At 38.8% G+C, this 27530-nt stretch overlaps 1 protein-coding gene across 6 annotated transcripts in view; it reads left to right on the forward strand.

Moving 5' to 3' along the window:
* RALGAPA1 (Ral GTPase activating protein catalytic subunit alpha 1) overlaps nt 1-27530 on the forward strand; it is a 220919-nt gene that overhangs the window by 91335 nt on the left and 102054 nt on the right. For 5 of the 6 annotated variants that reach the window (XM_056133139.1, XM_056133142.1, XM_056133140.1 and 2 more), the window contains 9 exons: nt 1633-1757; nt 3423-3639; nt 6218-6394; nt 7543-7698; nt 10490-10683; nt 11395-11493; nt 12055-12210; nt 15326-15454; nt 26927-27052. In XM_056133139.1, coding sequence (XP_055989114.1) covers nt 1633-1757; nt 3423-3639; nt 6218-6394; nt 7543-7698; nt 10490-10683; nt 11395-11493; nt 12055-12210; nt 15326-15454; nt 26927-27052 — 1379 coding nt within the window. The remainder of the gene's footprint in view (nt 1-1632; nt 1758-3422; nt 3640-6217; nt 6395-7542; nt 7699-10489; nt 10684-11394; nt 11494-12054; nt 12211-15325; nt 15455-26926; nt 27053-27530) is intronic. The other variant, XM_056133143.1, reaches the window with a different exon arrangement.

Here is a 27530-nt window from a genome sequence, read left to right on the forward strand (position 1 = left end):
ATGGTCACTGCTTTCTCTCTGTTTGGTTTTGCATGCGCCTCTTCCCAGCTGTATTTTTCCCAGCATAAAACATTTATTTAAATACTAATTTCCCTTATTATAAGTCATTCAGTTAAACCTCTTTGCTGCTGAACAAGATAAAAAAGAGGATGATACAGGAAAATTTTAATGACCTTTCAGGGGATACCTAAATCAGATATTTTACCAAGTATGTATTCTGTGAGCCTTGAAAATATCTTCACTCAAGAGTTGGAATACTTTCTTCCCAGCCCCTTGACAGTTTACATTTAGAAGGGCGTCAACTATGTAGAATACAGCTCATTTTTCATTGCTGATTTACTTGAAATAAACTTTACTTTTCTTGATAGAAAATAATTTTGGTAGTATAGTGCATAATATAACCAAAGTTCTACAACCAGCACTGATATTTTTTATTATTGAAGAAATTATTTTTTAAAGTCAGATTCACTTTTCATTCATTCTATTACAGTTATTTCAAAATACTCAATAGGTACTTGTTTTGCATTCCTTTGCATAGAATGCAAGTTATATGCTTGTGACACTTACAATTTACTTTCCCCCCTCCCCCCCCCGAGATTTTAGTTGTACATAAAAGGTTTCATGATAGCCAATCATGATTTAAATATGGAACCTCTATGGGCAGATTACAGAAAGCAAGATTATAGCGACTTGTCTCTACTAATTCAAATTAAAAATGATTTTACAGAAATAAAAATTATAAATTTCAGCAGTAAGGTAGGTTTTTTTTTTAATTTAACATGATTTTGTTAGCATGATTAACAGACTGCTTTATAATGCATCTTGCATTGAGCCATTAATGCCACTTGAGGGCAGTATTTGACAGCTTAGCAAAGCCTGGCGGAATAAAGACTATGGTATTTTGCATTGAGCTCCTGACCAGCATTTTCTTTATCTGAAGTGCTTTATAATTTATTAGGGATACAAAATGTGCTGATTTTAATTACAGAGAAATAAACTCTGTTATAACTAAATGAACATTTCGTTTTCTGTAAGTTTACCAAGATTATAACTTTCTAGCTAGTGTAAATCATGTCATAATAACTATGTGGGTTTCTTTTAAAAAAAAAACAAACACAAAACCCTCTATGAAAATAAACCTGTTTTCTCTTAAAGCAGTAACATTTTATAGTTAATTTGGTCAAAATCATAAAATTTTTATTTATAAATAAACTGTGTTTTTATCCCATTGAGAGTCACTTAAAAATATATTCCTTGAAAGTATTCTTTAGGGGAAAAGTGGAATTATAAATTAAGGTGCTCTACACAGAAGTGTAGATGGAGGAAGAAAGATAAAACATACCAATTTCTTTATAGGCAATATTAACCTGACTCCAACTAGTGCTTATCTATAAGCTTTCTTGCTGTTTAAAGTTAAACTGAAGATTGACTAACATCCGCTTAGTTAAATAAAGTAAATGTCAATTTACTAATTCTGAAATTAAATCTAAAAGGATAGAAATTATTTGTAAATGCATGTTTGGCAAAAATTGAAATGGCATAGGTCTTTTGTTTGGGTCTGTTTTATTTGTTTCAAACTTAGAAAATACAGTTATCTTTCTTTACTATATATAGTTATTTATTTATTTTTAGCCAATAAAGAGGACATGAATCCAAAACTGCCCCCTCTTACTAGTGATATTGGCAGCAGCAGTGCTAATGTTCCTGATCTGATGGATGAGTTTATAGCAGAAAGACTTCGAAGTGGTAATGCCTCAGTAAGTGTTTATTTTGTTTACTTGGGCTTAGAGAGGAGAGTAGAGGTTCTGAAAGATACACACCTGCCTAGATGTCCATATAATGTGGAAAGTTTAATTCAGAATAGCTTCTCTCACTAGTTAATAAAATTTGCTTGAAAAATAACAGGGCCTCCAGAGATAGTCAGTGGATCATCCCGTTGTTCATCAATTTACTCCAGTGGGCGCCAGTAATGTCTCCATTCGTCCCAGCCCTGAGATTTTAGCAGCCTCTCCTTACTAGTCTTTCCCAACGCTGCTGTATTGGATGCTGTTTCAGGGTCAGGGGAATGAGACCCGTTATTGTTACTGTTTTTGGCATATCGAATACACCATGGGTAGCTTGCCAGGCTCCGCTGTGTCCAGAGATAGTACAGTGGATAATACATTCACCTGTGCTCAGCCTTCCTGGGTTCAACTCCTGGCACCCCATGTGGTTTCCAAGTATTAGCAGGAGTGGTTCCTGAACACAGGTTCAGGAGTAATCTCTGAGTACAACCAGGAGTGGCACCCAAACAGAAAATAATAAATTTAATATAAATATTTTTAAATGACCTTCCCTCAGATTTAACTACCTTTTAAAAAATAACACTTCATATTCTTTTTTAAATATTATTTTAATCCAAAGATAGAACCAGGCATATAGGTTTGGCAAGGGTGAAGGATTGTAATGCTTGTTTTCTCATCTATGTTGGTGTTATCCACTGCCTTTTTAGTTTTCTTACTTTTCACCTTTTTCAGTTCTTCCCCTGATGCCTGCTGCTAGTCGTCAGCAGAAAAGATAGCAGCAGAAATTTTCTGGTCCAGCTCCATGATTTAATGGCAGAAATACTGATTTAGAAATACTCATTTCAGTAGCTTTGGAATCAATTTTTAAAGTTCTTTCTCTTGAGGATTAGGCTTATAACAAAATGAAAGTAGAACCTATTTTGTCCTGCAAAATACATCATTGTTAAGGAAAGAATCCATTCTTAACATGCTCACATTTTGGCTTCAGTTTATCTTTAATGAAAGCAACTCCATTAACTCATTACCTAGATTTGGGGGGTGGTTGGGGTAGGGTTCGGGCCACACTCTACAATGCTCAGGGGTTGTTCCTGGCTCTGTACTCAGGAATTAACTCCTGTTGATGTTCAGGACCAAATGGGATGCCAAGGATTAAAACGGGGACAAGCCTCATGTAAGGCAAGTGTCCCACCTGCTGCACTATCTTTTGACTCACCACTCCAGATTTTTAAGATTCCTTTTTCTTAATTGGATTAAAAATATTGTAGAGTTATTATATGTTATTATAGAATTATGTCTTTATTACCATCCTTTATTGTCTGTTTGTTGCTTATTCCACTTGGATGCTTTGGGGTATTTTTTTCTGCTGTTTTAATTTCTTGTCAATCTGTGGATCCTCTGGAGACCTAACCATTTCATACTCAGCACCCTTTGTTATTTTGGGTCTGCTTAAGCAAATAATAGGAGTTCAGGCTTCAGCTCCGTATAGTCACATACTTAATCAATGTTTTCACTCTTCAGGGCTTAAATCAACATTTATTGTGATAAGTACTTGGAAAAATAAGAATTTCACACTCAGAATAAAAATGCTTTTTAAAAATGTACTTTAACAGTTTATTTTTATTTTTTAAAAATTTTCAGACTATGACAAGAAGAGGAAGTAGTCCGGGTAGCCTTGAAATTCCTAAAGATCTTCCGGATATTTTAAACAAGCAGAACCAGATGCGTCCTATCGATGACCCAGGTGTGCCCTCAGAATGGACTTCTCCTGCCAGTGCTGGGAGCAGTGATCTTATAAGCTCAGATAGCCATTCGGATTCTTTCAGCGCTTTCCAGTATGATGGCCGAAAATTTGACAGCAAGTATCTTTTTTTTCCCCCTATTTGATCAGTATTATTTTTTGTTGTTTGTTTATATTTTATTAAATTTTTGTTTCTGAGGGGTCTAGGACAGATTCTCATTTAGCAGATCAACCCACACTAAAACAGAATTCCCTGGGTGTGTTTCTCTTCTCCTTGTCTGATCAACATAATATAAGTCATTTTGTATGGACACAGTAAGAAATACTTTAAGATTATAGAATTGCTCTCCTAGGGCCATCTCGATCTAAGTGCTCAGGCTAGACACCTTTCCTATTCTTAGCAGCAGGGTCCTAGTCTCGTCGTTACTTTTGGATCATGACAGCATTTGCCTATGATCAAACTCTTAACCTATAGTTAAGAATCGTGGCACCTTGGCCTGGCCCATCGCGATGCCAGGGTAGCATATAACTTTCCGGTTTGCCCTGGTTCCATCCAGTCCCACGTCGGGACCCTGCTTTTGAGGTGCTAGGAAGTGAGGGCAACTGAGGCTTAAGTTGAGAAAGCAGATGCCCAGGAGTGAATAATATTCAAGGCCAATCAACTCCAAAGTTACAGAGCATAATATTAAATAATTGTCTTCCTGTATCTATACAAAAATGACATGGCATTAAACTATTCAAGAGACACAAGGAGAGGAGAAAGGCAATATTAACTTACAGTACAAGTTCAGTGTCCTAGAAGGATGAGACCTTACAAATTGATTGGGAAAGAGAGTACAGAAGTGGTTACAGATAAACAAGTAATGGGAGTGACTTGGGGGGCACTGTGATGGGTGCAACTTGATAAACCTGAGCTCCTTGTACTCCAACAGTGGGGGAAGAGAACATTGAAGTGGTTACAAATAAAGTAATGGGAGTGACTTGGGGGAACTGTGATGGGTGCAACCTGATAAACCTAAGCTCCTTGTACTCCAACAGAGGGGTTTCCTAGTGGTGCTCAGTAGAGGTCCTGGGCCCCTCCCTGCAACTCTCTGCCATCTTGGTGTACATTTGAACTGCAGCTCACCATGAGAGCCTAAGGCTTTTGTGTTGCTGAGGCCCTGTGGTGATGGGGGTCAGGGGCCAAGACACTCCAGGGCTGTACCCAGAGATGTCTGGGGGACCTATTAGTGCAGGGGAATAAACCAGTGTTGATCATATGCAAGACATCTTAACTCTGCATTTTCTGTCTGTCTCTTGTTTGTTTTCTAATAGAGGCAAGCTCTGGCATTACTTGACCAAGTAGGGACCTGGCAGTTTGGCCCTTAGTCCAAACTATGATGTAGTTTGATGATGCAGTGCTTTTTGAACTTGGTAGTGTTTGGGGGCCACTTGGACTCCACCTGATAGTGTTCAGGGCTCATGTTATTCCAGGATTGAGCCCTGGGCCACACACATACTAGGCATATACTCTACCACTTGAGCTATCTCTTCCTGCTAATATGCCTTTTTAAGTGTTTTCTGATCGAGACTGACATAAATGAATTATGTAAACATTATCTTCCTCTTTAATGAGACATATACAATGGTTCTCACATATTTTGATCTCACTTTTGAATGAAAAGGAAGTTTTCAGGGCTCACTTCAAATTGGGACAATTGAGTTTTGCCAAACTAAAGGCATTTTTTTTTTTTAGCCACTATAAAATGCTGTCATTTGATTTAAAATGAAACAAAGCTTCTAGACCAAAAGTGTGGAAAGGGGAAAAGTTCAGGATGAACTTGATAATGGGATTGAAATGGGCTTGATTATGAATTCCTGCTATGTCGCACAACTGTATTTGGAGTTAATCTTTGCAGTCAGAGATGGGTTCCAAATTGAGGGGGTGGGGGGCGGCGGAGCCAAAATATCAGGCCCAGGTCTATAAAGAGTTGATAGATACTTTAAAATACTCTGACAGGACTGGAGAGAGAGAGTTCAATGGGTAGGGTGCTTGACTTCCACAAGGCCAACCTGGGTTCAATCCCCAGTGACCCATACGGTCCACTGAACTCTGCCAGAACTAATTCCTGAGCACAGAACCAGAGCACAGTAAGTGTTGAGCACCGCTGGGTGTGGCTGCCAAATATAAATAATTAAAATACTCTAATACCAAAATGGAAATATGATTTAAGAGCAAAATTATTCGTGCCACTTTTTTTTCAGTATATACCTATACTAGAAATTATGACATACTTGAAAAAGCAGTTGTCAACTATCAGGAAATATGGATGAGAATAATGGAATAATGTTATGTTTTTATAATTATTCATGATAAAATATCAAATAACATCACGGGTAGCTTGCCAGGCTCTGCCGTGTGGGCGAGATACTCTCGGTAGCTTTCCGGGCTCTCCGAGAGGGGCGGAGGAATCTAACTTAAAATAATGAGATTACTAGGATTTTGTTTCTAATTTTAATCTTAAAAGTGTTAACATTATTTACATTTGAGTGAGTGGTATGTAAATAGATTTAGGAACAATGTTAACATTTAATAATTTTGCTGAGGTAGCTGTGTCTCTGGTAAGTTCTCTTACACCCTACTCATTCTGCCCCCCCACTGGTAAATAATCTTACTTTGTAATCGGGACTACTATTTATTATTTTCTTCTTATAGACTTTGGCTTTGGAGCTGATACTGGTATTGCACCCTCTGCTGATGTTGATTCAGGTTCTGGTTTTTATCAGAGTGCTGAAGAACAAGAAGTGGCTAGTCTAACCACCCTTCATATTGATTCTGAAACCAGCAGTCTTAATCAACAAGCTTTCTCTGCTGAAGTTGCTACAGTTACTGGTAAAGTTACTCAAGGGAATGTTTTTCTTTTTCCTTAATTGCATTGTTTTAAGTTACCTATGATATTATTTGAGAAATTTTAAGTTAATTAATATTGATTAATGTTGAAGTATGTTTTTTCACTTTCTATGTGATCGAAGGGGAAAGTGGGCTTGGAAACTTGATTTGGTGGTAGAGGGCCTTCCTTACGGGTGTAGGTTACCTCATTCCATCCCTGTCACTGTTCTCAATTGCTGGGAGCAGTCCTTGTGGCACCGTTGTTGAGGTCCATGGCACCACAAGCATATGTTCACAGGTGCTCTCCAACTAAGTATGGGAGAGATCTACAGCCAAGTGTGTGGACATTTTTACAACAGCAAAGTTAGGGAAAGAGGGAAGAAATTAAGGGGAAGGCAGTCATTAATTTAAGAGCTTCTTGAGTCAAGTTGAAACCAAAAAAAAAAAAGTTTATAGGAAGAGGAGTTTTCTTTACTCAAAGTTCACACGAAAAAAAGGGGGGGGGCTTATTAACTGCTAAGTTGTATGCAAAATTTTGTAAATAGATACCTAAATACAAGGCCTGTTCATTAAGATTCATATATTCCATATTTTGTAGTAAATCATTCTCAGAAACTTTCATATTTCAGGGGCCATACGCCACATATAAGAGGGTTGAGCTTATTTAGGCCAGTGATACAAAATGAGTCAATGACATGATCAGATGGCATTCTTAGATTTTTCTTCTGCTTTATGGTGAATAGTTTGGGAAGAAGTAGGAGTTGGAGTAGATTGAAGATTAGGGGTCACCCATTAGAATTCAGGCAAGCAGAGAGAGCTGCAGTGCCAACTCCTGAAATAAGTGAAGCAGTGGGTACCTGAGTTTCTGTAACTGGACTTGTAGTAGGTATAGGCATTCTTGCTGCTGGTGGCTCCAGTCAACTATTAGGTCAATTCTGATTTTGCCATAATTCCCTGATAGCCATGCTTTGAAACTCCAAGACAGAAAACTTTGTATGATAGTTTCAATCTATTGCCCTAAGTCCAGTTTTTAACTGGCTATATCGATGGTTTGAAGTTATGTTGTATTGGGGTTTTAAGCATTCTTTTCATCTTAGTAAAAGTATGTCAAATATATTCCTTTTAGTAATGCTATGAAGTTGTGTTTACAGGTTCAGAAAGTACTTCTCCGGTTCATTCTGCTGTAGGATCCAGGTCACAAACACCATCTCCTTCCACACTGAATGTTCAAGATCACATGGAACAGAAAGACCTACAGCTGGATGAGAAGCTCCACCACTCTGTTCTTCAGACACCAGATGACTTAGGTAATATTTTTAAAAATATTAAAGAAATATTTAAAAAATATAAAAAAAGTTGTTCACCTTTTTTTTTCCTTTCAAGATGTTAATACCAGATGTTTCATGGTGCTGCAGTGATAATATTTGAGCATGTGCCTTGTACACAACTGACCTGGGTTTCATCCTTGACACCCCATATGCTTCCCCAAGCCAGCCAGGGGTAATCTCTGAGCGCAGAGCCAGAAATAAGCCCTATCACACTGCCAGATGTGGCCCCCGTCAAAAAAATCTTTAATAAGACATCTTAAGTTTAGTTATATTTTTTGTTTACAAAGCACTGTCCTCCTGTTGTTCATCCATTTGCTCGAGCGTGCCCAGTAATGTCTCCATTGTGAGACTCGTTGTTACTGTGTTTTGCCAGGCTTTGCCGTGTGGGCAAGATACTCTTGGTAGCTTGCCGGGCTCTCCGAGAGGGGCGGAAGAATCGCAGAGGAATTGAACCTGGCTCGGCCGGCTGACTGTGTGCAAGGCAAACGCCCTACCGCTGTGCTATCGCTCTATTTAAAATTATTTTTCGTTACAGTTTAGATTGTGTGTTTATAGTAACATCGACATTCATGGTCTACCAAGTTCAGTCATGTCCACAATTAAGTCACCTTCGTATCACCAGAGTGCCCATGACCCCCCAGTCATGCCCCTGTGTCACCTTCAGCCCATCTGCTCCCCAGCATCCTCCAACCTGGTGCTCTTGTTTTGTACAATGGTGTCCAAGGTTTATTATCATCCTTAGGTGTTTTTTGATGGATAGAAAAATACATGATAGATCATTATAGTTAGTCTTTTGGAAATTGGCTACTCCAACATTTTTGCTGCTTTTAAGGAATAGTATACTATGAATTTTATTATTTGATTTTAGCTAATTACAGTGCTGACATTAGTGATATCATTTTTCTGTCTTATATTCTAATTTATTGATATGTCATCTTTGAAAGCAGTAATTACTTAATTTGACATTATTATATTTAATGTTGTGTCCAAGGACATGAGGAAAGTAGTAATTTTATCACTTCCTAATGAAACTTCCAGCGGAAAAATCATATTAATTTTTATTAGTTTTGATTCTGCAAATGTATAAACTAAATTTTAAATTCCATTTCCCTTCCTCCTAAATTTATTGTAAAATTAGCCCATATGAAGTATCTTTTCTTTTTCTTGTGTTTTTAATTCACGTACATAATTTTAAGTGTTTCAGGAGTGCTTTTTTGCAACTCTTCAAAAAAGCCCTGTCATACTATCTGCCCCATCAAGGGCTGATAGGTATCATTCCACCATCTTCTGTTTATTGGCTCTTTACCCACACCCACTTTCATCCTATGTTCCACCTCTCTGGTAACATCATTTTTGTAGCCCAAATCCAAGGTTTAGTTTGGGATTGGTTTGGTCTTTTTTTGTAATCCAGATATGAGTGAGATTATTCAGAATTTGTCTGACTCTTTCTGTCTTAATTCACTTAACAGAATTCCTACAACTCATCCAGGTTGTTGCAGATGGCAAGATTCAGTTTTTCCCTATAGCTGAGTAGTATTTGATTGTGTTCATATACTTCATCTTTATGCACTCCTCTAGCATTGGGTACTTGGGTTATTTCTGTATCTTGGCGATTATAAACTGTTGGAGTGAACATTGGAGTATAATATTACATTAGTGTTATTTTGATTAGTTATCAGTATTTCTTGGATTGATGGCTATGGGTGGGATTTCTATGTAAGTAGGTTTTAGCATCTTGAGAAACCGCTATCCTTATTTCCAAAAGATTAGAATAGTATAATTCCTGCCAACAGTATATTAGAGTTCCCTTTTCTATCCCACATCCTAACCATAACTTGTTTTTGGTCTTTGTAGTATAGGAAATTCTCACAGTGTGAAGTAATATCTCATTGTAGTTTTGATTTTCATTACTATAAGTGATTTTTCTTTTGCCTGTTGATCATCTGTATGTTTTTGCTGTAGAATCTTTTCATCTCTTCTGCCCATCTCTTAATGGGATTGTGTGTGTGTGTGTTGAGTTTTATGAGGTCATTATACTTGAATATTAGACTCTGTCAAATTTATGATGTGCAATTGTTTTTCCAATTCAGTAAAATTCTTTCCATATTACTGGTAGTTCCTTTTGCTATGCAGAAGCTTTTTATTTGATATAGCTTCAATTGTATTTGCTTTTGTGTCTCTTACTGTTGCAATTGAGTCCCCAAAGACATTACTGAATTACTATTATAGAGTGTTTTGCCTATGTTTTCTTCCATGTATTTTATGGTTTCAGAGCTTCTAAATATTTAATTCATTTGAATTAATTTTTGTGTTTGATGAGTGATTGTTGTCTTATTCCACTCTTCTGCAAGTGAAAAGCACCATTTTTTAATTTTTTTATTATTCTAAAAGATTATTTAGTAACTTAACAGTACAGTTACTGTATATATAACATTCCAAGAATAGAATATTCAGATGTACATAATATTAGGAACAAACTTGTAAGGTCAGATTAGAGATGCTGTCAAGCAGGAAAAAAAATCTTTGTTTTTTCGTTTTCTGTCACATACACTGAATAGTGAAGAATTTGAACTTCTTAAGAAAAAAATTACAGTAATGCAGTTTGACATTTTAAAACTTCACTTTTTTAAGTGAAGATGTTTTGGCATTTTAAAATTTCACCTTTTTAGTGAAGATATTTTGGATTGTTGAATTGACTCTTTTTTGTGTGTGTGTTGTGTTCTGTTCCACAGAAAACTTATTGATGCCAGTGTGCTTTATTTTTCTATAGAAATCAGTGAATTTCCATCTGAATGTTGCAGTGTAATGGCAGGAGGAACTCTCACAGGGTGGCATGCTGATGTTGCTACCGTAATGTGGCGAAGAATGCTAGGCATCTTGGGAGATGTCAACACCATTATGGATCCTGAAATACATGCTCAAGTTTTTGATTACCTCTGTGAACTTTGGCAGAATCTAGCCAAGGTAAAAACATAAAGACAAAAAGGATAGATATGAGAGGAGAAGAAGGAAAAAAAATCAAGTATTAAGAATTTGAAAAAAGGGACTAGAGTAATAGCACAGTGTGTAGGGCATTTGCCTTACACACAACTCACCTGGGTTCAATCCCCAGCATCCCATATGGTCCCCCAAGCATCACCAGGAGTAATTCTGAGTGCAGAGCCAGGAATAACCCCTGAGCTCTATGTGTGGCCCAAAAAAGCCAAAAATATAATTTGAAGAAGGGACAGGAGAGGCAGTACGGGACTGAAGGCACATGCCTTGCGTATTACTGATGCTGGTTTGATCCCCACAAAACCTAGTTCCCAGGTATTTTGAAATGTCCCTGGGGCCACCAAGTACCACCAGATGGAGGGGGACCCAAAGAATCCCCCATACTATAGGGCCTATGCAGTATTGCATCTGGAGTCGCTGGGAGGGACCCCTAGGTCTTCTGATCCCTGCTTGGGAGGTCTAATTTGCCAAAAAAAAAAACAAACCTTTAGATAACATTGTCCTACCTTCTTCTCCTATAAGCTGGTGCCTAGAGTGAAGTCACTTAACACTGTTTAAATGAGTAATTAATGGTAGAAATGGGCTTTAAAAATTTTAATGATTTTGCCTTCATTGTAATTTTGAGACAAAGGTGGAGAACACTTTTCATAGATTTTGTTGCCTTTTATTTGGAAATTACAGATTAGAGATAACCTCGGCATTTCAACTGATAACCTGACCTCCCCTTCCCCACCAGTTTTGATTCCTCCACTGAGAATTCTTACACCTTGGCTTTTCAAGGTAACATTACTATATAAAGTATTAAGAAGTTTAGTTTTAAAAAAAAAAGATATGATCAGTCTTACAAATGATAAGAGTTTTAAGTACTGAGTAACCTTCTAGAGGACTTAGTTTTTTAACTAGTCTTTAAAGGTTATAGAGAAGAAAGTGGCATAGAAAAATTAATATATAGGATGCATAGTTTTTATGTATTTTATGACAAAGTACAATTTATGTTTCTATTTTATGTAAATGAAAAAAGTTAAATTTGTATTACACAATATCTTATGTATTTGTAAAAAGCTAGATCTTTTAGGTATTATTTGATACAGTTGGTGTCATAAGTGAAACTGTGTGGTTATTCTTGCTTACTTTGTGTCAATTTATTAGTAATTTGTTCTAACCAACTAAGCTAACTGGTCAATTGCTATATGAATTTATTGATACAGTTTGAGAAATCCTGATGTTCATAACAAAATTGGGTCATCACAAAAGTATAAAATAAGTACATTACTAGCTATATCTAAATGTTTAAGTATTTACAATATCTCTGATACTAAAACAAAGGTATTTTTAATATAGGCAACCATGTTGACTGATAAATATAAACAAGGAAAATTACATGCTTATAAACTTATTTGTAATACAATGAAAAGAAGACAAGATGTTTCTCCAAATAGAGATTTTCTAACACATTTCTACAATATAATGCATTGTGGATTACTTCATATCGATCAGGTAAATATAAACTGTCTAACAAATTTTTACCTTTGATTTTCAATTCTGTTTGACTCTTAACTTTTAAGGGTTAGATTAAAAATACCTTCTTAGGGGCTAGAGAAATATTACAGTCAGAAAGGTGCTTACCTTGCTCTTGGCTGACCTGGGTTATATCCCTGGCATCCCATATGGTCCCCCAAGTATTGTCAGGAGGAATTCTTGAGTGCACAGTCAGCAGTAACCTCAGGCATCGCCAGGTTGGTTTGGCCCAAAAACAAAGTAAAAAAATACTTTCTTAGTAATTACATTATTGACAACTTTAATCCAGTTTTTTTTTTAACCTTATTTTTGAAACACAGTTGAAAAGCAAGATATGATAGTTGGGTGATTAAATATATTAAATGCAATTTCCCTCTACAGTTACACCTTCTAGTTCATTTTTTGACGAGATTAAACTATTCTTTGCTTTAGTTGAGATGTCTTCCTTTAATGTCTTAATACTTTTATTTTTAAGAATCTTATAATTGTTACTTGAGGGTTGGCACCTGACACATGTGTATTCATCTAATCACGAAGAATCATAAGTTTTTCCCTGCTTAGAATTAATATGTCACATTTTCTTATTATTATAGATTGTAGTAGCATAGTGATAGCTCTATTGAATTGGCATTTCTGTCACTCAGAGATCTTAAATCCTGGCTGTCAAACTAAAAAATGTGGAAGATTACAAGTCAAAGTAATGTAAACATTTTCTTCATGATGTGGTTAGATTTTTCACTTGCATTTAATTTGAGGGCATTAAATGAGTGTAAAAAGATGATGCTTATTTCTAAAAAAAGAAAAATACTATATTAATTTGAAATAATCAGTGTTCTACCTTAGAAACTTGCTTCAACTTGACATTCTTTGTTTAATTAAAGGCTTGTTGCATTGTAATTAGATTTCAGATGTGCATCATTGCAAATCAACATGTACAAGTCCTCTTGAAAATGTTTGGATTTTTGTGGGCTGTGGAATAAAATTATTTTTAAAAATTTAAGGGGCACCAGCGATTAAGTGAATAGTAGAGCATTTGCATCCCATCTGTGAGACTGAGTTCAATTCCTGGCACTGACAAAAAGATAAATGTTTCTGTTTCATTTTACTATGACTACTTTATTATTTTTTTTAACTTGTTTTGTGATAGCACAGCAGATAGGGCGTTTGCCTTGCATGCGGCCGACCTGGTCTACCTGAGTTCGATTCCTCTGCCCCTCTCGGAGAGCCCGGCAAGCATCTGAGAGTATCTCGCCCGCATGGCAAAGCCTGACAAGCTACCTATGACGTATTCATTATTCCAAACACAGTAACAACAAGTTTCACACTCGAGCAAATCAATGAACAATGGGAGGACAGTGACAGTGACAGTTTTGAGACAGACCTGGCAGTGCTCAGGGGCTACTCTCTCTTCACTGTTGGGGCATATTACTCCTGGCAGTTCTCAAGTAACTAATGTTGCTCAGGGGGATCATATGGTGCCAGAGATCTAACCTTGACCTCCTCCATTAGGGAACGTGAACTTGACTGTCCTTTGAACTATCTTATTTAGCCTGTGGTCTTTTGGTTGGTTTTATTTGTTTAAAAACCGTAGAATTTCAGGTATTAACAGCTCTAGATGTACATAATAATTACCATGCCTTACCATCAGCACAAAATGACATCTTTTATTACTAGAAAAAGAAAATGAAGAGATAGTACAATGGTTATGGTACAGTGATTATGGCACTTGCCTGCATGTGGCATATCCCGTGTCAATCCCAGGCACGGAGAACAAAGTCAAGAGCCGTTGAGTACCAATGAGGGTATCCCAAAATTAAAAAGCGAGAAAAGCAAAGTAAAAAACCTTCATTTAAGGAAAATCACTTCAAGCAGTGCACCACATAATTATGGTAAATTCCCAAGGCACAGTGAAACAGAAACCAAGTTAATATTCCTCAGGGCTGAAGGGGTAGTACAGGGACTTATGCACATACTTTTCCTGTGATTGACCTGTGACTAACCTTGGAGAGGACCCTGGTTTGGTCCCCCCAAATCTCTTGGTTTTGTCACTGAAGCCCTTGAGCATTTTGGGGTCTCCCTGGAGGCCCCCTAAGCAGTACCACTGTGGCCTGGGTCCAGGCAACACCGCATGCTTAATCCCTTGCATTGAACTATCATCCCGATTGAGAATTTTCAGGTGGGATCTCCAGACTCCTGATCACTATTTGAGATGGACTGAAAAAAGAAAAGGAAAAAAAATAACTCTCTTAGGGACAGGAGCTCAAAGGGCTAGGGAGTTCAAAAAGCATGTACTAGCACTGAGTTTGATCCCTGGCATCACACATTCTCCCTTACCTTTCCCAACCCCTCAGCCACCCACCCAAAAAAAAGCCACTGGGTGTGACCCTAGACATGATTATTGAAGATTATTGAACCATCAGACATTGCTTTGAAGATAGAAAAAAGGGGAAAAAAGGAATGTTTCCTCAAAACTGCTTCAGTCTTGCATTGTGATGTGGCTCAGTCATAAACTAAATGCCTTGCATGCTGAGACCTGGTTTTGATCACAACACCACAAAAATAAATAAGAAATAAAGCCTCAGTCTCATTTAGTATGATAAAATCAGTGGTATATCATCAGATTTTATGTACAAAACAATACCTAGATTTAGATGACTGAGATTTCTGAATGCCAGTCTGTATTATCGATGGGCTTTCTAAGAAAGAGGATCTCTCAATTGCCACATGACAGCAGGTCATGTAGCTGTAGGGGTCAGAGTTGACGCATGGATGCAGGTAGGTGGACAGAGGAAAGGCATGAATTCGGCCTACAGCACATGGGCTTATATTTTTAGGTCTGAATCAAAGAGCTTACCACTTGCCTTCTAGTGTGAAAGTACCTTATTGATGTCAGTTAGAGGTGTTTTAAGTTTTCTTTTCTTTCATAGATAATCATTCTAAGCATATATTATTTAGTAGACTTAGTCTTTCCAAATTAATCAGTCAGTGTCTAATAATACTTGTTTGATTATGTTACCTGTTCGCAAAGGTTATTGATCAGCTGATAACGAAGATTACCTTTGTGATCTTCTTTTCCCTTTTTCTTATTCCTAAGGATATTGTCAATACAATCATCAAGCACTGCTCACCTCAATTTTTTTCACTTGGTTTGCCTGGTGCCACGATGCTTATTATGGATTTTATTGTAGCAGCTGGCAGAGTGGCTTCTTCGGCTTTTCTCAATGTAAGTTTTTATTTCCCGTTCTTCTTAATATGATAAATTGTAGTTAAAAAGACCATTGTAAAACTAAACAAACAGCAACAAAGGGAGAGCTTTTATTAATGTTTAGGAAATTTTACAGCTTATATTGCATTTATTCTCACACAAAAAATTGTAAAGAAGAAATTGTGAAGTATAGGAAATTGATGAATTCACTCAGGAACTCCTCAAGTGATTTTAACATGATAAGAAAAACAGTTTGAAATTGATTAATCTAAGGAATAGAGGGAGCAAAAACTGCAGAGAGTAATGGGCAAGAGAAAAACCAGAAATATCCTCTATGATACTCTTTAAGCCTTCCTATAGCTTTAGAAAGTGAGACAGTGCCAAGTAGCTCGGTAGAACTGTAATATGTTCAAAGATAGGTGACAAAGGTGAACTAAAGAGAGAGGCAGTAGCTGAGTTGATAGTGTGAAAGAGATTATGTTCATCCTAGGGAAAGCATGAGTAGTCATTGTAGTATTTAAACAGAAGAGTGACGTAATCATGAAAAAGAGCTATTCACTAGTAGTTAACTGAAAAAAACTAAGAGCATTAGGGAGAAAAAGGCAGTAATATTTGGGTAGCACCTTATCACTTGCAAAGTGGTTTTGCATACCCAATTTTTATGTATAAGCCATCAGAGACCAGCTTATAAAAATAGAAGTTCTGTAAGGGAACATGGTAAACTACTTATGAGATAGCCATGAGACATCTGGGAGACTATTGCACGTATCAGTCGAGAGTTCAAAAGAAATATTAGGACTGAAGATGTAAAGCTAGAGACATTGGTTTTTACAGGTCATATTTGGAACCACAATACAATCTCTTAAAGGAAGTATATAAATAAGAAAAAGCCTGTACTTATAAGCTATTTTTAATCTGACTATTCTAATTCCCTAATGATAATTATCATATCTTAACACATCTCGATATCTCTAGGGCATAGCACAACATCACACATAAAGGTATTTATTAATTGGATGTGTAAGTATTTATTCAGCACTTGGTATGTGTTCAATATGGTACTAAGACCTTTATTTATTAACTTTATGTTTACCCTACTATCCAGTATTCCTCTGAGTGAAAAACAAAAGGATAAGAGTTAATTAGCTACATACTGTGCTCAACGTTAAGACTGCTGCTGTAGAGTTAGGAAAGTACATTAACAATCCTATCAAAATCAGCTTCACTAAAGAGGTGAGAGACATATACAAAGAAAATTACTTAAAAATAAAAATAACCATTGAACACAGGACAACAACTGAGAATCAATAGGCAGAATTTCGCACATTGGTTGAAAGAATGGAGTCTAGAGCTAGTGTGCCTGGGTTCAAATCCCAGTTCTGCTACTTATTAGCTGTAACTTACAGAAATTCTTTTTTCTTTTTTTTTCTATGAAATGGAGATGATCTTCCACTTAAAGTTATAAGGATTAAATTTATATTTGTAACATGAATGAAATAGTATAACACTGTATATACATTTAATTTGTTAAATAATTTGGTAATTCAGAGAAAGAAGAGATCTTATTTGTATAGGGATATTAGGAATTTCATTTTTCAGTTTCAAACTGTTCAATTTCAACAGTTGAATAAATTCTTCAAAGGTAAGTATTATAAATAAAAACAAAGATGAAGGGAGGCTATTCTTGACAAAGGACAGCAGGCACTGATTGAGTGAATTGTTTTCAGGGAATGACATATGTCTTTTGTTTAGAAGATAGGGATTAGTAAACAGAACAGAAAGTTACTCCAGAGCCCAGAGTATGGTCTGCATATCAGAAACATTTAGCATGATTTGGGTACTTGTTAGAAAATTGGAATGTCATTTCCTATAACAGATCTACTAAAATAAAATAATAAGCATATTAACTGTATCTATAGTGATTTGTGAGGAAATAAAAGATTGAGAAGCGCTGCTTTAGATTTTGAGTGCCAGGGAATAGATTGTAATGCTATATGAGATACACAATTAAAGTAGGGTAGGGAGAGAGATGATTGAATCTGTACTTCGGAAACATTAAGTATGTGCATTAATCTAGGAGTAAATTAAATGGAAGACAAACTGGAAATTGTAAATAAATTACAAAGCTCTTAAAGTATTATCAGTATGTAAGATTATCAATCCTAGATGCTGGCAAATGTGGCCAAAGGACCCAAGAATAATGCAGAAACACTATCAATTTTTTTTTAATCATTTTTTTTATTAGTGAAACACCATGAGGTACAGTTATAGACTTATAAATTTTTGTGCTTGGGTTTCAATTATACAATGATCAAGTACCCATCCCTCCACCAGTGCCCATCCTCCCCCACCACGGGTCCTAGCATCCCTCCCACCCCCTATCCCCCCCCCCCCCCCCCCCCCCCCCGTCCTACCCTGCTGCTGTGGCAGGGCATTCCCCCTTGTTCTCTCTCTCTTCTTTTGGGTACTGTGTTTTGCCAGAGAGGCATTGAGTGGCAATCATGTTTGGTCTATAGACTGCTTTTAGCATGTCTCTCCCACCGTGGGAGGGTCTTCACAACACCCTTTATTTGGTGCTCTCTTCTCTATCTGAGCTTCCTTTTCACCTAGCACATGTGGCTGGCCTTCAAGTCATGGAGCAAAATTCCTGGTACTAATCTCAGCCATTCCTGGGTGTTAGACTCCCGTTTTGTTGCTTTATGTTCCCCAGATGAATGCAATCTTTCTGTGTCTATCCCGCTCTTTCTGACTCATTTCGCTTAACATGATACTTTCCATGTAGTACCATTTGTATGTAAATTTCATAACTTCATCTTTTCTAACAGCTACATAGTACTCCATTGTGTAAATGTACCAAAGTTTCTTTAACCAGTCATCTGTTCTGGGCACTCAGGTTTTTTCCAGATTCTGGCTATTGTAAAGAGTGCTGCAATGAACAAACAATTGCAGATGTCACTTCGACTATACCTTTTTGCCTCTCTGGGATATATTCCCAGGAGTGCTATAGCTGGGTCAAATGGGAGATCAAATTCTAATTTTTTGAGAATCGTCCATACTGTTTTCCAAAAGGGTTGGACCAGCCTGCATTCCCACCAGCAGTGAAGGAGGGTCCCTTTCTCGCCACATCCGCGCCAGCACCTGTTGCTTTTGTTCTTGTGGATGTGGGCCAGTCTCTGTGGTGTGAAATGATATCTCATTGTTGTTTTGATCTGCATCTCTCTGATGATTAACACTATCAATTTTTAACAATAAACTTACTTTGGAAGTATTACTACTGTTTGATGAGATTTTTATCTGGATAACTAGCATATTTTCTGCAGTCTTTCTCTGGGCTGTTTTTTTTTCTTTATTATTATTATTTTTTTATAGTCCAGGAGTCTCTTTATTTTTAAATAAACACTTCTCATGCCATGAATGGGCTCCAGCAGCTCAGGCTCCTTTCCATTGGTTCTTACAAGTTGTACTTCTCTGGGTGGAACATGCTGGTGCTTCAGTTGAACCTAAGTTCCTTTCTCTTTGGCTTCCTTCTGTTTTTGATCATTTTCCTTCACCCATTTCAGGAAGCTGTATCGACTTATAGAGTGCTTAATATGCTCAATGAGGAGATTAGTTCTCTTGGCAAGAATCTTGCCCTTGACTTGTTTGTTAACAATGCCAACAGCATACTGGGTAACATTGTAGACTCTTCCAGTTTTGCCATGATAACATTTGTGGGCATTCCTTTTTGGACAGTGCCCATTCCCTTTATGTCTACGATGTCACCTTCCTTGTATATACGCATGTATGTGGCCAAAGGAACAACTTCTTGTTTCCTGAAAGGTGTGGAGAACATATAGCGGGTGCCCCTCCACTTTCCTTTTGTGTTGGTCATTTTTACGATTTACTGAGCGCTGGCGCTTCCGACCAAAAGGCTCTTTAGGCTGTGTTACAGTTAATCCCTAATATCCATTTTAATATGATTTACTTGCGTCATCTAGAAGGATGTAAAACTCCCTTGTGAAAGTTTAGAAAAATAAGCATTTTCTGTTTCCCGTGACTCCTATGAGAAATACCTATTGAGAAAGATTATATCAGAAACCAGTCATTGCAGAAGTCAAACCCAACCCACATTTCCACTATAGTTTAGGGACAGTGTTCCTCAGGAAGATGTTGGAGATGCTCAACATTTTACTCTGGCTTACCACTTAGATCTATACCTTGATTATCTTATTTTAATGCCACCTCCATCCACTCTGGGCAGTTGATAAAGTAATTGAATTCAGTTTTTCCTTTCTTAATTAAATTGCAGTTCTGTTATTATTATACCCACATACCTGTACATTCTGTCCTTAGCTAATCTTTCATTAAATAATTTTTGGACAGTGTTCAATGAAAACAGTGTTCAGTGAAAACCTCGGACTCTGTCAGCAGAACTGAGATTAGTAAGAGGGTGGGTAGGAAAAAGGCTGACCAGAAGTATGTAAGGACAGTGGAGAAAAGCATGAACTATTACCATTATTGTAATCATGTTACCTTGATATTGAAAATACATAGATTTTTTTAATCAGTTTTGTTCTTAAAAGACAACTTATAATCAAATTTACTCTTACACTTTATACCACTACCTTGTACCTTAGTATAGGGACCACATCTAATGTTTGCAGCCTACTTCTTAGGGTTGTTCCTGGAGTTACTCATGGGGTGCACAGAGGCACACACGTGTGTGGGTGTGGGTGTATGCATGTGTGTGAGAGAGAAAGAAAAAAAAGAGACAGGTGCTTAGGTCAGTGATACAGTGCTCGGCCCAGTACTGCAGCGGGCCAGCAGGGCTCGCTGGCCCTACCACCTCTGACTGGTAAGAGACAAGGAAAGTTGGGGGTACATTGAGCCAGGGATTAAATACAGGCCATTATACATACTACATATATTTCAGAAATGACTTTATACAGCTTAAGGAAAAAGATGAAAGTCACCTTAATTTATAGGGCTAGGAAAAACAGTACATTCAGTAGGTGCTTCCCTTGTACACAGCCAATCCCTGTTTAATCTCCAAGCCCCACCAAGAATGATCTCTGAGTATAGAGTCAGGAATAAGCCTTTGCTTACCACACCACTGGGTGTGACTCCAACATCACCTCCCAAGTTACTTTCATTAACAGTCAATTATAAATTCTAATTTTTGTAGTATAATGATAATATATGCATAATTTGATTTAAAAAATTTTTTTTCTTTTCTATGTAGGAGTACTGCTATTTATTCAGCCACTGATTAGCTGATTGAATTGTGCATGAACTCCACCTTACTTTCTTTTTTTTTTTTCATTTTTAATTGGTCATGGTCACGGTCCTCCTGTTGTTCATCGATTTGCTTGAGCGGGCCCAGTAACGTCTCCATCATGAGACTTGTTGTTACTGTGTTTGGCATATCGAATACATCACAGGTAGCTTACCAGGCACTGCCGTGCGGGCGAGATACTCTCAGTAGCTTGCCGGGCTCTCCCAGAGGAGTGGAGTAATTGAACTCCAGTCGGCCATGTTGGCTGCGTGTAAGGCAAACACCCTACCAACTGTGCTATCACTCCAGCCCCTTCATTTTTTATAATTTTATTTATTGAATCACCGTGGGAGCTGTTACAAAGCTTTCGGGTCTAAGTCTCGGTCAAACAATGAAACACCCGTACCTTCACCAGTGCCCATTCTCCACCCCCAACAGCCCCAGTATACCCCCATCTCACACCCTCCCCCTACCTGTGGGGCAAATGATTTTCACATTACTCTCTCTCTACTTTGATCACATTCAATATTTTGACACCAGACCTGTAAAAAACTATGCATGCAGAAGGTTGTGTGTTCGCGGGCTCTCTGGACGGCTCTATCTCACCGCCCACGTTCGGTGCCCTAGAGCCGCTGTGTGTGGCCTGCATCGGGACGGCTGTTGGCCAAGGGCAGATGAAGGAAGAGACGAGGGCCAGGCCGGTTGATCTTAGTGGCAGTTTATTACAGGGAAGTTTATCCCATGGAAGAACTTATGTTGTGGAGGGCCTAGGTTCTCTCAAGCACATGTTCCCCTTGCTAGTCTCTCGGTAGTCCATCTTTCAGCCCTCTCTCTCCTTCTCCAGCTCCCTTCTAGTCCGGACTGACACTCCACCCAGTCAGGTAGCCAAATCAACATAAGAAAGCCCTTCCTGACTGCTCAAGGGCAAGATACCTCTTAAGGTGTTTTTCTCTTTTCCTCAGTCCAATAAACTATCAACTATTTCTGAGGTTATGCAGGAAGGACAGAACAGTATTATCCTACATCTCCCCCTTTTTCTTTTTACAAAAAACACAAAATTTGAAACAGGAAAAATTACTAGCTATTTTTGTGTGGACACAGTAAGAGATAACATTGAGACTTTTAGGGCAGCTCTCCTGGGAACATCTTGCCATAGACTCAGAGTACAGTGCTCAGGCCAGATTAATCATTCCTAGCCCTAGCAGGGTCCAAATCTAGTTATTACTTTCTGGATCATGACAGCATTTGTCCATGACCAAGCTCTTAACTTATAGTTAAGCATAGTGGCACCTTGGCCAGGCCCATCTCGATGCCAGGGTAGCACATAGCTTACAGCTTGCCCCGGGTCCATCCAGTCCCTCATCGGGACCCTGCCCTTAGGGTGCTAGGAAGTGAGGGCAACTGAGGCTTAAGTTGAGAAAGCAGATGCCCAGGAATGAAATATCAGAGAGTCACATTACATAAGCATGTCTTCTTGTGTCCATACAAAAAGAACTTTGCTCTGAATAAACTATGCAAAGGGCTTAGGGAGAAGATAAAAACAATAATTTACAAGTCAACAGAACACAAAGAAAGTTACAAATAAACACAGAGAAATGGAACCACTGTAATGGGAGCAACCCAATAAATCTGAACCCTACATCTCCCCCCTATTTTTCTTTTTACAAAAACACAAAATTTGAAACAAAGGAACAATTCCAAACACAAAACAGTCTCATTAGTTGTATCAAGATTTCAGTCCAATCCTGGACCTAGGGCAGTGCTTATAGTAAAGCGTCCAATTGTCCTGCACTGTCCAGGGGTGATTAGAATTACCAATGATGAGAGTCATTTAGTTCCATTCTGAAGAAACAAAGTGTCTGGATCAAAACTGAAGAGTTGTTCCTGTAACAGCATCAGGAGTGGTCGCAGCAATGATTCCCAGGGGAGCAGCTATTAGGAGTCCAATAAATTTCAGGAAGCACTGGATCAGCCGGGGAGCACTGGAACAGGAGCATCACAACTTCTGGCAGGAGTACTTCAGTAGGGGAATGCAGCCATTCTCCGGTCAGGTTCATCAGCAGTCACAGATGTGCAACCTAGCTTATGTTTGAGAAAAACACTTTTTTAAAGTTATCAGAGGCTTTAACCATCAGTGTTTGGTCTCCGTGCCTGTGAGTAGAGAGAAAGACAGAGGGAAGTTCCAATACAAATGGATATCCGAGAGAGAAATAAAAAGGTATTCCTGTTTAAAAGCCATTCCTTTCTCCTTCAGGAACCTGTGAATTCCAAGAAAAGGGTAAAAGTAAAGTATCGTTAATTCAAAATATGGAAGCCGGGCATTGTCTAATCCTCAACCTGTAAAGAGAAAGGCATAAAAAATGCCTTAATGTGAACTCGTGATGTGTTAAAGGAGCTAGAGGCCTTCTGGAGGTCCTCTGATGCAGGTTCCTCTTCTTTCCTTTGTAACTTCTAGCTGAAATCAGTTTGGAGATGGTTTGGGGCTGGATTTTGAAGGGTTGTGAGTCTCTGCTGGTCTGAGATCCAACTCAGGAAGATGAATTCGACTTCTGATGAGACGTAATGGGATCCAAAGTTTCTCAGTGGGGTTATCATCTGTTGAAACAAAAGCATAGCCTTTTCCTCGAATGAGGAGTTTCCCTGCTACATTCAGTTGAGAAAATACCTCCTTTTTTTGTTTTTTATTAAACATGCCATATGTCCACTGAATACGGAGAGGTGGTGGGCTTAAAGCTGCAGCATTCTCTTAAAAGTCAAACTGCTTCTCCCCAAAAGTAGTGCCTACAGTGCCTTGTGGGATTGGTCCCTTTATACCAGAATTTAATTTGTAGTAAAACTGGGTAGGGGTTATAGTAACCGTATCAGGGTAGGGAATATCCAGGGCTGCGCTTCCTGCCGTTATTGGCTGCAGGGATTATACTGATTGGAGCTCTGAAACTCCACACTGGGGAGAGGGGCTGCAGCTGGGAACATCCCCTGATACTGCGGGACCTGGGGCTGGTGCCCTTGCAAGTTTCCCGAATTGGGGTCAACAGCTGCATCAAAATTGAAGCGACAATCTCTGGCCCAATGATTTCCTCTCTTACACCTGGGACAGGGCCCGGGAGGTGCAAGTCTGGCTCTGTAGTCTCTGGCCCAGTAGTTTCCCTTCTCATACCTGGGAAAGGGCCCAGGAGGTGCTCTCACAATAGTATGTTTGGGAGGTGCCCTGCAGTCCTTACGAAAGTGGCCTGGTTTTCCACAATTAAGACATCTTTTCTGAGCTTGCCTCTGTACAGTATAGGCCTCAAAAGCCTTCATCTGCACCTTATATTTAACAGAACCAACATTTCTGCATGCTTTCATATACCCCATTATATCTTCCTTCTCTTTGATAGGGCTCAGAATGGCCTGGCAATCTTCATTAGCATTTTCAAAGGCCAATTGTTTAGTCAACAGCTCCTGAGCTTCCTAACACTTACCCTGCATTTCAATAGCTTCCATCAACCTCCCTATGAAATCTGCATAGGGTTCTGAGGCCCTCTGGACAATCTTAGTAAAACTTCCCTTAAATTCTGCATCTGCATCAATCTTCTCCCATGCACGCAGGGCTATGTCAAGGATATGAGCAAAAACAGCACGAGGCAAGGTGACTTGCCTTTTTGGGTCACGCCATTTCCCTTCACCTATTAACATCTCATAAGTCAGCTTAATATCTGAAAATTTCCGTCCAGCCTGGCCTAGGCTCTGAAGCCTTGCCTTGGCCTCATCACTGAACCACATCCTCCACTGTAAGTACTGAGAAGGGTTTAAGCACGTTTTAGCAACCATGCGAAAATCTTGAGGTACCCAGTAAGCCTTTTTACTCCAGTCTGTAAGATACTCCCTACAGTACGGAGATGTAGGCCCGTATAAGGCACAGGCCTTTTTGAAACGACCGAGAGAATCCATTCTTAACCTGCGATAAGATGGAAGCTGCTTCTTCTCAGCCTGTACTGGGTGATTGGGAGCATGTCCCGAGCGGTCTGGAGGCCGCTTTGCTGAGCTACTCTCGGACTCATAATCCGAGTAAGTGCTAGCAGACTCATAATCCATATCACTTTCATCTGATGCATTGGAAGTGAAGCTATATTCATCAGCCTGAGAAATATTTTCACTATGAAAACCCTTTCGAGACTTAGGTAGGGGAGGAGCTGAGACCGTATTATTGCTAATATTCTCCTCCTCCTCAACTGTGCTTTTCCAAAACAGGAGAATAGAATCAACAATCTCCCATGTATTCCAGAATTCTAGGGGGATCTTAGTCCCTTCCTTAGATGCCTTATAGACATTTTTCTTAACTTTTTCCCAAATCTTGGTTTCTAGAGTCCCTTCATCTGGGAACCATGGGTTAACTTCATAAACTACCTTAAGGCAGGACCTGAGCTGGTCTCTGGAAATGTAGAATTCTGGGTTCCCTATTTTGCGGGAGAGACGCTGAATCAAATCCATAAATGTCTTGGCCTGTTCAGTCCGGCTCGAGACACTATGAAAGATCTTGGGAAGGCCCAGAATCTGTCCCATCTTAGTGGGGGATTGCTGTTAGGATTCTAACTCCCAGCAACTAAAAAATCCTATTCTCCCATTCACTTTCTACAGTGGGGGTGCACCGAACGCAATTCTTACCTTTAGTTGGTAGCTCGAGCCCGCCCAAGGGATGCCAGCTGTAAAAAACTATGCACGCGGGCTCTCTGGACGGCTCTATCTCACCGCCCGCGTTCGGTGCCCTAGAGCCGCTGTGTGTGGCCTGCATCGGGACGGCTGTTGGCCAAGGGCAGATGAAGGAAGAGACGAGGGCCAGGCCGGTTGATCTTAGTGGCAGTTTATTACAGGGAAGTTTATCCCATGGAAGAACTTATGTTGTGGAGGGCCTAGGTTCTCTCAAGCACATGTTCCCCTTGCTAGTCTCTCGGTAGTCCATCTTTCAGCCCTCTCTCTCCTTCTCCAGCTCCCTTCTAGTCCGGACTGACACTCCACCCAGTCAGGTAGCCAAATCAACATAAGAAAGCCCTTCCTGACTGCTCAAGGGCAAGATACCTCTTAAGGTGTTTTTCTCTTTTCCTCAGTCCAATAAACTATCAACTATTTCTGAGGTTATGCAGGAAGGACAGAACAGTGTTATCCTACATCATTATTATTTGAGATTTTACCCCAACACTCAGATCTGCTGAAAAGGCAACAGTAGACAATTTGTTTTCTCTTGCTGGTTATGAATAGCATATGATGTCGTGTGGCTGCAGTAGTGGCTGCGCAATTTTGAAATTTCGAAATTTTAATACTTAAATCTAGAGGGATTTCTCCCAAAACCTGCTGGGTTCCAAGATTTGCTCCTGATTCTCTGGGATCATGGCCATTAAGCAACTTGATCAGGAGCTAGAGAGGCTGTTCATGGGCGATGACTTGGGGTCTCGTTGGGGTGGGGAGGACAGGACCGGCTCCACCCCCATCCTGTGAGGCCCAACAGTTTCGTCACTGCGGGCCCAAGCCTGACTGTCCAATGGCCTCTGGAGGATGGCGGCCACCGAGCCCAAGGGGGAGCAGGCAGATGGACAGCATCCTTTCCCCCCTAGGGTGGCCTGGAGACAGTAACCTACTGCGGGGTCTGGACACATTTCTGCCAAAAGCCACTAGGTTTCGAGATTTTTTTTTTTTGAGTCTCTAGGATCATGGCCGTTAAGCAGGTTGATCAGGAGCCAGAGAGGCCTTTCTTGGGCGATGACTTGGGGTCTCATTGGGGTGGGGAGGACAAGTAAATATATGCATAATTTTAAAATTATCTAGACTGCTACCTGTTTCTTGAAGATACTTATTTTTATTTTAAGTTACTCTATTCATCTTTGAAATTATAACAAAAATAGTAACATTGAATAATTAGAATATATTGCAATGAGTGAGTTGTCTTTAAATTGAAAGTATTGATCTGTACTTTCTCAGAACTAGGGTGATTATGCTATTAAGTAAGCTATACACATTGATTGCAGCTGATTTATGCTTATTAACTGCTCTTAAAGAAAACTATTTGTTGAGTGTATTGAGAATAATAGTGCTTTATGTGCAGTGTATAGGTGAAAACCGGACCTTTTTGTATTTCTCCTTTCAGTTTTGAACTTTGTCTCATTCACTTCTATGTGTAACTTGGTTAGATAATAAATTAATTTTTATGTTAATGTAATCACATTATTAAATACATTTTAAAGATTTAAAATTTTTATACATAGGCACCAAGGGTGGAAGCTCAAGTTCTTCTGGGATCTTTGGTTTGCTTTCCCAATTTATATTGTGAATTACCTGCTCTTCATCCCAACATTCCTGATATTGCTGTGTCTCAGTTTACAGATGTTAAGGTAAGAAGGGTCAGATGCCAATATTGATTATTTAAATGATTTTATAACCATGTTTAGTTGAAAAAATTGTATTCTTTTCCTGTAGAAATCCACTCAGTTGTTAAAGCACATAGTCAACTTTACCTTAAACATAGAATCTGGAATGTTCATTAGGCACATAGGTTTTTTTGTCTGCTTATAACCACTTTGGAAATGTTTGCTCATGATAAAACCCACTCACTGACTTGTCAGTCTCTCAAGAGTTGATCATTCACTCAACATTTCTAGAAACAAACATCTGATGAGCCAGAATCTATACTTCTAATGTAATGTGCTTCCACAATTTTGATGGCTCTCTTAACTGAGAATCCACATGATTTTCTTCCTCCTCCAGTTCCCATTTGATGAATCAAACAATGTAATGTTTCACTATAGAAAAAGGTAGAATTTGGGTGGTGATCCCAGACACCTGAATCAGTAACAGATTTAAACAGTACAT

This window comes from Sorex fumeus, unplaced genomic scaffold (assembly GCF_029834395.1).
Source record: "Sorex fumeus unplaced genomic scaffold, SorFum_2.1 ptg000098l, whole genome shotgun sequence".
Lineage (NCBI taxonomy): Eukaryota > Metazoa > Chordata > Mammalia > Eulipotyphla > Soricidae > Sorex > Sorex fumeus.